General features: G+C 43.4%; 1 protein-coding gene across 3 annotated transcripts in view; it reads left to right on the forward strand.

The window, feature by feature from the left end:
• The window catches only part of LOC146869338 (solute carrier family 12 member 6-like), an 836,907-nt gene that overhangs the window by 718,729 nt on the left and 104,856 nt on the right, over positions 1 to 13,322 (forward strand). For all 3 annotated transcript variants that reach the window (XM_085651026.1, XM_085651041.1, XM_085650987.1), the window contains one exon: positions 12,357 to 12,544. In XM_085651026.1, the coding sequence (XP_085507152.1) occupies positions 12,357 to 12,544 (188 nt within the window). The remainder of the gene's footprint in view (positions 1 to 12,356; positions 12,545 to 13,322) is intronic.

Consider the following 13,322-nt stretch of genomic DNA (forward strand, 5'->3'; position numbering starts at 1 on the left):
GAGGCATACTCGTGAAATCACGCGTGGTAAAGACTATGCATGGGAATGTTAGGTGCATGGTGAGGGCTGTGTTGTAAATGCATTGCATGAAAACGCCCGCTTTAAAGCGGCTGTTCCCCGGTTCGACTGCATCTTTGTCAAAAAAGGCACTAAGCAGGCGAGTCAGGTGCAGAAAAGGGAAAGATTTCTCTTACAGCCTTAGATATGGACAACTCTGCCCCCGGAGAACCCACCTGGAAGGTGCCTAAAAAGTGGACACAACATCAAAGCGCCCTTTACCCTCCAGAGGTAGGCCTGTCTCAGATCAGCCTGGAAGCCTTGTGTTACTCCATTGACAGAAAATATTATCTCACTTTGTTGACAAAGACAGTAGTGGCATCACTAGCACTTAGGTTTCATTTGGACTTACCATTCATGTTTTTATGAGCTCACATGTCACTGACCCCATTTGCAAATAAAACTTTGAAACTGTCATTGAAGGGGGGTGATGAGGGATCAGGCGATGATGGCCCTTTTGGACAAGCATAAAGCCCAGGCAAACTGATTGTCAAATGGAAGGATGCTGACCATAATCAGGATCCAGATAGTTAATACTCGCCACAGGCCAATTCATGTTGATATCATGGTAAGGATACAAGTCACGCATGAGGGTACTGTGTCCAGAACTGTGATGCACAATAGGATCCATATTATGAACAGAAGTACCATGGTAGCAGGTACAATGAACCACCTACCAATCAAGTGCCAAAAGATCTATTGCGTGAACTTCAATCCATGGTGGTCGATTAGTATACCAGGTTACCTTCAATACTTCATCCTACATTACCACAAGCACAGCACCCAGTACCCCCTCAATTGGTAGTGCCAAAAGCACAGCCACAGCCACAGCTACGTGAGCACCTGCTTTTCCCAAACAGTCCACTCCTCTGTTGCCCCCTCTTACCCTGGATCCACCACCTCATCATCATGATCCAGATTCTTCTGAAGATGATGATGTAGAAGGTGAAGGATAGGTTTTTGACAAAATTATCCTACTGAGGACAATAACGTGAGGATTATTTCGCATACTTCCAGAAAATGAGAACCTCCACCAGCAAATTCCCTGCTCGACGACATTAACAAGTTTTACACTCCGTAACAGGTTATGTAGAGATTTGTTCTCGTGTTGTAAGGTCTAACCAGAAGATCACTTCATATTTGGCTTGAGAGATCCACCTTGAAAGGCCTCCAAGGCCATTGAAATTGTAGACCATATCCCTTTTGAAGGGAAGAAACGTAATCAAAACTTGGTTTCTGGTCTAGCGACTTTACCTACACTTTAAGTAGTCACCCAAAAGCAGATTATATTGTAGCTCAAGCTGCACAGAGCTTGCAGTTAATCCACACATTGTACAGTGACTCTTGACATTGGAGATCATTGCATGAATGCGTTTGGGGAAAGAAACTCCTCACTTGCAGCTAATTTCACCCACACTACCAGTTCCTATTTCCTTCTTGGGTAGATATGACCAGCAGATGTGGAATGACATAGCTCCATATCTAGCACTCATACCAGAAACAAGCATTGGCATAGCCAATAGGTCTCGCTTTTGGGACCCTATAAGTACTTTGGTATGCAGCACAATATCCTTAGTGCAACACCACCAACTGTTGCATGGCTAAACACTTATAAGGTCCCAAAAGCGAGACCTATTGGCTATGCAGATGGCGGCGCTGCAAAAGTGAAAGTAATCGCGGCTGTAAGGGTACCCACGAGATGGCGAGATACAGAGAGCTGATACATGGAGAAATTGAGTATATCCTGTTTTAATATTCCCGGATGCATTATGGGGCAGTGCAATTTCATCTCAATGCACTTACTTAGCCAATTCTACTCAATTTGCATCATCTGATGACCTTTTGCAGCACCTGGTGTGTCATTAAGCACTGAGAATTGTTTTATGAAGTAGTCCTGCGTTCGAACTGGTCACATGTTACATCAACATAAGTAGAGATTTAGCAAATCCCATGTAAAGGGACTGAGAATAATATAAAACGAAATATATGTACTCTCAGCCCCATAGCTCCTGGAGACAGGAGGCTCTTGCCGTACAAAGACACTTAGGAGCCCATATATTCGTAACAATGCAGGACACTGTGCGGTAGAGGCTGAAAAATCGATTTTACATGCACCAAAAAATATTTATTTTCTTAAGTGAACTTCAGTAACACGGAGGGGTCCAGCATGATCGGGGGATTAAAAAGAAAAGGGATGAAACAGACAGATTTCTAATGCGCCTTGTTCCCTTCTTAATCCGCTTATGTTGTGGTGGGAAGAGGGCGCCTGTCAGCTGAGATCATGCAAAGCTGCCCCCAGTGTGTGAACAGAGCACGTGCGGGCACGAGCGTAAAAGGTTGAGGGGGGGTCACAGACGTGAGAATGGAGAAGGGCGGAAGAGGCGGTATCAAAGTGTTTCTAGATCAGCACTGGGATTGAGGAAGAAGGGCGGGGCTATGAGGATAGAGAAAGCAGCACATGGACAGGAAGAGGCGCGAGGAGATGGAATGGGCAGGTCTAGAATGTAGAAAAGCTCGCGGGCAGGAGAAGGGGAAACAGAGGGGATTGAAGGAGGCAGGGTTATAGCAGTAGACAGACCACGGAGAAGAGTGGGGCGGGATTAGAGTGATAGAGCAGTACACAATCATGGGGGAGAAGAGAGAAAGGGGCGCAACTGTTCGTTCTTTTTCCGAGTCTAACTGAAGTGCTGTAATGGCGAGTGTAGGGTCAGTCATCCTTGGTCTGTTGTTCCTTTGTTGTTTCCCGGCCGGCGGTTGTCAGGCGTTAGATTGTGAAGGTGAGCGGATCTGTGATGCTTGCTTTGTGTAGACCACGACGCACTCTGAACTACCCCTTACACACTTACAATCCCTCATCGCGATCACTGTAAAAGTGATCGCGATGACGTACGCTAGGGATGCGCGTGCAGCAGCGGGGGAGGGGTATGGTGCTGAAGGCTGGCGCAGGAAAGGCAGATGGCTGGGCGAGAAGGGAGGGGGGAATGCGGGGAGCAGCTGTGTGCGTGCACGCCATTGTGCACTGTAGCTTGTCGCCAGCACAAAAATGTGGGTAGCACTTTCTAAACCCACCTACTAAATGTCTCGCCAGACCAGCGCATGCGCTGGGTCAGGCGAGACCTAAAAAGGAAGAAGTCAAGGCCTTTTCTCAAGCTGGAAAAGAAGCATCTATTGCTATCAACAACACTGCCTTGGATGTATGCCATGTGGGATTTCGACAGCTAACATCTCATTAACTGGCCTGTTCTACTTAGCAAAATAACTATTGGAAGCAAGCATTAAGACTTCAAGCAATAAAATGGATGTAATTTACAGCTAGCTTGATAGTGCATGCAGCCCAAGTGAAAAACAACATGTGGAAATTAGGTAAGGGGTCTATAGGCCTTTCTCTCAAGTGACAAATCTTAAAATGGGAATTCAGAAATTCAGTCAGAAACTTGAGAAAGATGAACTCCCAATCTACTCCATGGTAAAAAGTAAAAACATGAGAAAACAATAAAAAAAAACTATAAAAAACAGTTCTGTGAAATCTGAAAGCAAAGGCAGACGTGTTCTGGGCAAAGCTAATTTTTAGTGCCAAACAGATCAACTCCAGTTTATTCTGGGAGATAATTAATGAGCTTGATAGACCTGTTAATGTAATAAATAACTCGGATGTGGCTGAGCAAGCATGGTTTGTGTACCTGGCGGATAGGTTATTCGGTGGTCCCTGTTCTAAGGTATCCGTGACAGAAGAACACACAAGACTTCCAGGCAACGAAATGGGCTGTACCATTGTAATACATGGAACTGATAAGCACAAGAACCCTGTAATGTATGAAACTGATAAGCACAAGAACCCTTAAGTGGGAGTAGCCAAAAAGATAGAAAAACTATATCAAATGATATAAGTAATACAAGAGGCACGGTAAACAGTGAGTTCAATACATCATTGGATATGCAAATATGTATGCCTGAGTACGAACAGCAGTCCTATTCACCCAATGATGTAAAAAACGTTATATCAGTGGGACAGCAAGATGGTGCGTCTGGGCCAAATGGTATACTACAGGCCATCTTTAAAATGGACCCTCAGTACTAGGCAATTGCATTATCTGCTTTATATAAAGAGGTCTAACCAACAGGCTCTATCCTCACGAGCTGGCGAGGTTCAGGAATCCGGTTTTCCACGGTGGGTATCTTTCCAGTCTAGCCAACTACAGGCTCATAGCACGAATAGACTCAGAAGCTCAGTACTATGCTTCTGTAATCCTTGCAGACCTTATCAAGTGGTCCAAGAAGAACAACATGGTCCCAGTCAACCAGACAGGATTTAGAAGCTGGTTTGGTCCAACCATGAACATCTTAGCAGTTTCCTTAATAGCAGATAAATGCAAGTGGATGCAAAAAAACTGTTACATCGTTGTTGTAGAGATCTCAAAGCAGCATGCAACTGTGTAGATTGCAGGATCTTGTGGAGAAAAGTAAGTGAGTAGAACATCCCAGCTAAGATGCTACGAGCTATAGAACGATTGTACTCGCAAGCCTGAATTCAAGTCAAGTTGGTATGTGGCACGAGGCTTTAGAGGAAGATTGCTACGGGAAAAGGCCTGAAACAAGTGCGTGTTGGCGCTATTCTTTTCAACATATTCATGGCGGATCTATCACCAATGTTAGCCCAGATAAATTTGCATTCCACCACGCCTGTGCCCCCTAAGCCTATCACACCTATCCTATGCGGATGATGTTGTAAAGCTTAGTTTAACAAATGTTGGATTGCGAACATCAATTATTAAACTGAAAAACTACTTCATTGCTAATAAACTTGAAATAAATACAACAAAAACGAAAACAAGACCATTGGGAATCGACCAGGGCACCCGTTTAAGATCCGGCTGGACGAGATGATGCTGGAGCAGGTTAACTGCAATAAATACCTGGCAGCATATATAGACAATAGAGCAAATTCCCTTGAGCAGAAACAGTTAATGTCAGGGAAACACCCTTATCTTTGCATTTTGCACACTTGCCAAGAAATTGAATGGCCCCTCTTTCAAGCCATTGAGAGTTGTCCTGTTGTCTAGTGCTGAGGGGGATGTGAAACCAAGTGACATGTTGTACCCCAGCATGGAAAGTGAATGATTACTCATAAGGGGCAAGTAGATAATGGCACAACAACTTCAAAAGTTGATCGTGCAATTAGAATAAGCAATGAGTGAGGATTGCACATGATGAGATGTGCTATAAAGTGAGTATTTATGAGGGATATAACCCAATCAGGTGGCATGCTAAAAAGAATAGCGTGTTTCTAAAATATCTACCTATATTCTTTTGCTAGAAGTAACTACACAATGTCATTGTATAGTTTAGGCTGAAAAGCCCCTCTGGTTCGCCTGTTGAATGCTCTCATTAATACGTTTTTTCCACAGTTGCAGTGACACAGATCAGAGACTTAGTAAACTATAGAACGTTAGAATAGGTTTGGCCAAATATCACTGGTAGACTAACCGTCTTGGAAATATAATGGCCCTACATCATGTAGACTTTGTGAATTCGAGAAGGAGGACTTTATACATCTGATTTATATATGTCCATCCTTTACAAAAGTCACTTGTCACTCTACTTAAAAAGAGCATTAATGCCAGGGGCATACGTACACATGTGTACATGTAGGGCAGCCATAATAGAACATCTTAATCCTGCTGACCTCAAACTGAATTGCATTTGTCATTACACAAAAAGGCAATACAACTTAAATTGCAATGAACCCTAATGCATCTTTGTGGGTGGTCAACTGCCATCGTTAGACTGTGAAACAAAACTGAACTGTGAAGGCAGGCTGTTGGCCAAGAACATAATAGGGTTAACCTTGACTATCCTGTTAATCGTAGGGGTCAATAGTAGTAAGAACTCCCTGATAAGTACTTCTGCTAACTAGATGGTGTTATGACTTCATTGTTTATTAATGAATATGAATTGTTGCATTTTATCAATCTGTTCCCTTTTGAAAAACAAATTATTTTCCATGTGGATTAAGAGGATCCAAAGCAATCTGGGTTTATGTATTAGGCTGTATGCGTCTCATTTATTTATCCGAGCAGTTCAAATGAAAACAAACAATTAGTTTTGTTTTATATTAAGTGATAAAGCATGAACAGTGATACAATAGTCAATATTTATGTGTTTTATTCAATATATTAACTATTTGTACGTTTTATAAGTAACATAGTTACGGTTTTAACTAACCAAAACAATAAAGAATTTTTTATTTGATTTAACAGCTAACAGAGACTGCTGTATAACAGTATGCGGGTTCGCTTCGGTATACCCGATTTCAACCAGACATACAGTGCCACAGCCTGGATTTGCCTTATGGTGTAGAGTCTATGTTTGGATGCCACCTGGATGATGGCCTCCAGCCTATCAAAACAGTCACAGAGATACTTAAGAATTCTCCAGGTGCGCCAACCACAAGCCTTTCAAGAAGATTGCAGTCACTGAGCTCAAATCTTTCGGCAATCTTGCCAACCGTACCACCAAAAACAGCAGCCTGGTCTAACGTGGGACATCTTGAGAACAAGGATTAGAATGAGGTGCTGGAGGCACCTTTACGGTTGCTATTTGCAGCCCGGCTCAGGCTGATCCAACTTTAATACCTCCACAGAGTATATTTTACACACCGTAGACTTTGGCGCATAGATGTGATCGCCTCCCTAACTTGTCTCCGTTGTGGCATCGGGGGAAGGCACATTTATTCATATAGTGTGGAGCGGATGATGTTGTAATGCTTAGTTTAACAAATGTTGGATTGTGAACGAGTTTCATAGATTCTGGTGTGTCGTGATGGCCTGTCTGGGTGGGGTTCTGTTTCTCGATCCCAGTGGATCCTACACTTACACTTGTGCATCTCACCGGTGATTTGGGTGGTAACAAATATCAATTATCTCCATTGTATTTGGGCCTAACTGTAGCTAAGCGGATCATAGCGCGGGAGTGGAGGGACAAGGCTCCCCCCCCCCATTCCTGGCAGTATGGAAGAAGGGAATCGACCATTGTATAGGCTTGGAAATATCAGTTTATAAGGCATGGGGCTGCCTCCCAGAAACACCCTAAGATATGGCAGAAATGGGCAGATTACTGGGGCATAGATTTAGACCCAGTTTGTCCCAGGTCTTAGTCGATTCATGATGATGTGGCATACTGATTGTCTTCTGTGGATTATTTCTGTGTTTTATTGCCGGATGTGGGGTGGGTGGATATGTGCGTGCGTATTAATCATTGTTTCATTGTTTGTTGGCCTAATAGGCCCCGTTCTTAGTATAAATTGCAAAATAAATAAAATGTGTTTAAATGTAAAGAAAACAGCAGCCCTGTTAGATATCTCTGTTACCTTTTCCAGCAATGCAGAAGCTTGGGCCAAAAATCTCAATATATTCTGCCCATCTCAAGAGGCACAAAGAAGTCACTCCAAATGCCAGGTCTCAAGAAGACAGTGACTCTAGATTTACACCAGCTACACTCCCCTCTAATTTCTCCGAGCAGTGTATTTCTGCCATATCTTACGGTGTTTCTGGGAAGCAGCCAAATGCCTCATAAACTGCTATTTCCAAGCCTCTACAATGGTCTATTCCCTTCTTCCATACTGCCAGGGATAGGGGGAGCCTGTTCTACTTGTGGGTCCCACGCTATGACCCACTTAGCTAAAGTTAAGCCCAAATACAATGGAGATAATTGATATCTGTTACCACCCAAATCATGGGTGAGATGCATGAGGGTAAGTGTAGGATCCACTGGGATCGACAAAGAGAACCCCACCCACACAAGCCACCAGAATCTATGAAACTCGTTCACAGTCCAACACTTGTTAAACTAAGCATTACAACATCATCCGCTCCACACTATGTAAATAAATGTGCCTTTTCCCCGATGCCACAACGGAGACAAGTTAGGGAGGCGATCACATCTATGCGCCAAAGTCTATGGTGTGTAAAATATACTCTGTGAAGGTATTAAAGTTGGATCAGCTTAAGCCGGGCTGCAATAGCAGCCGTAAAGGTGCCTTCACTGCCTCATTCTAATCCTTGTTCTCGAGATTCCCCAAGTCAGACCAGGCTGCAGTTCTTGGTGGAACGGTTGGCAAGATTGCCGAAAGATCTGTCTGTATGGGTTCCCTATGTCAAATGTCTGACCAGCACTAATTGCAGGAGCCACAATCCCTTGTTCATGGAGAGGGGCGGAAGTTATCCCCATTTGTAAAAGGGGGGAAATCAGGGAATCTTGGCTAATTATAGGCCATTTCGCCTCTTAGATGCCCTCCAGAAAGTGTATGCAAGACAACTGTCAAATACACTTAACGATTGGATTGAGGGTATAGAAATCTTGACCCTATACAAAGCAGGGTTTAGACCAAAAATGAGTACTATTGATCAAGTCTTAAGGCTGCTGATTATGCTCTGGAAACATACTAGACTCAGAGAGACAGATATTTATATTGTGTTCGTCAACCTCAGAGCTGCCTTTGGATTGGTCCCCAGCATCCTTAGAGGAACTCTGGGTCCTGGCGGTCCTCCTTGCCCAGATATTTATATTGTATTCGTCAACCTCAGAGCTGCCTTTGGATTGGTCCCCAGCATCCTTAAAGGAACTCTGGGTCCTGGCGGTCCTCCTTGCCCAGATATTTATATTGTATTCGTCAACCTCAGAGCTGCCTTTGGATTGGTCCCCAGCATCCTTGAAGGAACTCTGGGTCCTGGCGGTCCTCCTTGCCCAGATATTTATATTGTATTCGTCAACCTCAGAGCTGCCTTTGGATTGGTCCCCAGCATCCTTGAAGGAACTCTGGGTCCTGGCGGTCCTCCTTGCCCAGATATTTATATTGTACTCGTCAACCTCAGAGCTGCCTTTGGATTGGTCGCCAGCATCCTTAGAGGAACTCTGGGTCCTGGCGGTCCTCCTTGCCCAGATATTTATATTGTATTCGTCAACCTCAGAGCTGCCTTTGGATTGGTCCCCAGCATCCTTGAAGGAACTCTGGGTCCTGGCGGTCCTCCTTGCCCAGATATTTATATTGTATTCGTCAACCTCAGAGCTGCCTTTGGATTGGTCCCCAGCATCCTTAAAGGAACTCTGGGTCCTGGAGGTCCTCCTTGCCCAGATATTTATATTGTATTCGTCAACCTCAGAGCTGCCTTTGGATTGGTCCCCAGCATCCTTAAAGGAACTCTGGGTCCTGGAGGTCCTCCTTGCCCAGATATTTAGCTTCCACCAGAGCAATTATGCCCAAGTTCCCAGGGGGCAGGGGAGTGAGGCAAGGGTGCATCCTGGCCCCTACCCTCTTTTCCCTATATGTCAACAACATAGTGGAGGCTCTTCTACAAGGGAACATAGTTGCACCTAAACTCGACGCGCCCAGGGTGCCCATACTCTTATTTGCTGACTATACCTTTTTAATCTCCCAGACTCTGATGGGCCTACAACCGCTTTTAGTAAATTTTAATGCTTTTTGCTCATCTAAGGGCCTTGAGATTATTATCTCAAAAACTAAATTTGTGACAGTCAGACCACACAAAACATTTAAGCATGCTAAAACTAAGACTTTTTTTCAAATTTGAATAGTTGCACATAATGCTTGATAGCAGATTATCATGGTCTCCACATATTACAAAGAAGGGCTGTGCTCAAACATCAAACCTCTGCGATTTGTAGGAGGTTTCAGGGAACAGCTTTGAGAGCCTTACTATCGGCACTTGCTATACAAACTAAAGGCCCAATCTGCTGCCTTGTATGGACCTGAAATTTGGAGATATGCCACCCTGGAGTTTCTCACCTCAAGCGAAAACAAGTTAATTCGATCATTGCTCTATCTCCTCACAAGCGCTCCTCTAATACCAATGTTTTATGATGTCGACCTAAAAAGGGTGGGAGAGATAGCTAGACTTGGGCCTCTCATATATTGTGTGAGGCTTTGAACCACTGAGTAGTTGAGCCCGTATCGGAGGTCAGTTGAGGAATTGTTAGCCCTTGGTAAGGGCCTCACCTTCCCGTGGTTCAAACATGCCCGCCATTGGTCTGAAAGATTGGACCTTAGACAATTCTGGTCGGAATCTGCCTTGCTTGTGGCTACTTCCAAGCTCCAGCTAAAAATACGCTATAGGGAGTATATTCAAACCAGTCTCTTGTTGTTCCACCCTTGGTAGGCTGACAAACCAATTCTTGCTTAGTAAGGATCGTCTCTTATGAAACCTTTCTCGTTCTCTTGCTGCAACAATTAGTAAAATCTTTATACCTGAAATGTAGCTATGATGCTCTTGAATTGTGGTCATTCGCAGCAGTATGGAGCCCTTACAGGGGCACTGCCAACTTGTCTGAACGTACTATGTGTTCTCTGTTAATAAACAGAGCTATTTTTTGCTATTTTTCTGTCCAGCATATACAAAGACTAGATGGACATGATATGTCCGGTGTGCAAGTATCAATGGCATTCGTAGGTATTTGGAGGCATTGAGAGTCTTGAAGGGTGACACATCCATTTATACTGTTTTTGCTGTAAGCAAGTTCTTATTCATGGTAGAGCTTATAAGGAAAGCTAATGGTCTTAAATTGTAGACCAGAAGAAATTGTTTGAATGCCACTGGTTGCTATTTTACAAAAGAATTCAATGTTACTTCTTGGTGTGCTACGAAAATGTTTTTTATTCTTTTTCAAAGGGATTTTATGATGCAGTGGAATAGGCTTTGAAGAGATTATTACCTGACCATAACTATTCTGAAAAACTGTATATTAATGATTGTTTTGTTTTATGGACTCAAGTTTCTAAAATAAACTTTCTCTGATTACTGACTGATTTAGAAACTTCTAAGTCCTCTCTCTTGATTTATGATTGTTTATGTGGAATCCTATGGTATTCTCTTGCACTCTTTGTAAGAATTAAGTTGTATTCTAGAAGACTTCCCTCCCTCCTCCAGGCCAGCCACGTTTAAAGGTCACCACTTTAGTTTACATGTTTTCGGATCCACTCTGCATGGAAAGTTAGGGGTTTAAGTCTGGAAAAAGCGAGGTACAAATCCAGAGAAGCTTCAGTGTGATATTCCTGTCCCCGGGTTGTTACCATGCTTAACAGGGAATAATCCAACTATTTAATCCTTGAAATGGAACAATGCTGGACAGCTGTATTGGAGGCAATTGGATTTTGTTTATTAAGGAATTGGATACACTGCACTAGGATGACATTTTTGTATGCTAGCCTCCATGGGGAGTTGTTTTGGTAAGCTACCTTATTCTGATGTGCAGGTATGTCATCGTTCTGAGGGGGCGGTGGGCTGGGCATCTGAGACCCTTGCGTGCAGCTCATCGTGCTGAAATGACGAAGAGCCACTGTTCTCCTTTATTCCTTTTCTGCGCATTGTCTCATACATGGTCTGGATGTCGAGGCAGCTCTTGATGGAGACAGATCCTGATGATCAAGGATATCTGAATATTCAGGCCCTTGATAAACAAGTCTCCAAAGGTGAAAAGTATTACCTTATTGAACAGGTTGCTGGTTGTGTTCTAAATGTCACATAACTTGACACCAAACAATTAGAGATGTCCAGAAGCAGAATTGACCACTTTTCCACCGTTTGTTTGAGGGATCATTTCAGGGTGTCCTTCCTTAGCCCCTCACCGAAGTAAAACCTTGAGGTACACAGTTGTTTTATCTACTCCAAAAGGCCTACTTTGTAATTTAGGCTTCACTTGACGTATGTCACTCACTTCAGTGGTGTGAGAGTCTGGAGGGCCGCAAAAACTGCTGTGCTGTCCTTGCAAGATTTGTTCTCACCACGGAAAGATAATTAAGAGGAGACCACATTATGGCTGTAAAAAGAGTGGGGCAGAGACTGCACCTAGGGAGGAGGGGAATGCAACAGTAGAGTTCTTGTCGCCGTAGAAGAGTGAATTCGATAGTTAATATTGAATAAATCAGCAGACATCACCTGAAAAATCGTGAAATCTAGCATACACATAAGAAATATCTGCTTCACAGACTGGAAAAATGAACGGCCTGACCTCACTGTATGTTCTGAGACCGTGAAGCATCTGCTTCCTTAAGGGACCAGATTCAAACCTCTACCGTCTAAATGATGAATGCTGAATGCATCATTCACAGCTTTGCAGTGGGCCACTTCAACTAGTCTTTGCATTCAAATATATGCGATATTGTCAAATGTCAAGTTTTCCAGAATGAGACCCTTAAAGGTTCTCAACTATGAGTAATGACGGCCATCACAGGAAATGATATTCATGATACCTGAAGTTCTTTTTTTTTTTTTTTTTTAAATATTCAGGCTCAGCTGGTAAAGGACAGAAATTCAATGCTGCGCTTGACGAGCATCGGCTCAGATGAGGAAGATGAGACAGAAACTACCCAAGAAAAAGTACACATGACCTGGACTAAGGAAAAGTACCTGGCTGCACGAGCACAAAGCCGGGCAAAGACACTGGAAGGCTTCCAGGACCTACTTAACATACGACCGTGAGTGCGCGTGCGTGCAAATTGGAAGCCATTTTTGTTTATTGACACGGAAGAGGAGAGTATAGACTCACCAGAATTGTAAATGGTAGTGACACAGTGAACATAGTAGGAAGGTGATGTTTGGAAAACAGGTAGAAGGTGTGGGCTTTGAATGTGAGTATCAGGATTGTAAATGGGCTTGTGATTACATCCAGTATTGGATGGGAGTATAGATAGAGTCAGGGAGAAGTGAGCATATAATGAAGAAAAGATGTGCATAACACAATGAAGGTGTTGACACAGCAAAGAAGTATGGGCTGGCAAAGGAATGAAGATTTTCATTTAGCATGAAGGTGATTTTGTGTGTTGCAGGAGAGTTTGTGGGCACAGTAGAAGGACATGGTCGATATATCACAAGGAAAGGTGTGGGTATAGCAGTTTGGTGGTGGGAGCACAGAAAGAAAGGGGATGTGTGAGAATAGCAATGGAATGTCAGGAGTATAAAGAGGTATGTTTCTGATGGATACTTCTAACTACATATTCCTCACTATTTGAATACCCCCAGGCGCCAGACTGGACCCAGAAAGTCTACAGCAGGTGCTCCTATGCACCTTCTTGCCTCAAAATGGACAGCGCAGAGATGTTTAATGGCGCCACCCCTGTGCGCTGACATCAGTTCCTTTTTTGAACAGCATATGACATGTATCCAAAGCTACACTCAAACTTTTGTTGGTTCTTCTCCAACTTCCAAAACGTTTTTTAGTGACAATGTATTAGGGATAGATCTCTTGTATAGACT

This window comes from Triturus cristatus, chromosome 1_1 (genome assembly GCF_964204655.1).
Source record: "Triturus cristatus chromosome 1_1, aTriCri1.1, whole genome shotgun sequence".
NCBI classification, from domain to species: domain Eukaryota; kingdom Metazoa; phylum Chordata; class Amphibia; order Caudata; family Salamandridae; genus Triturus; species Triturus cristatus.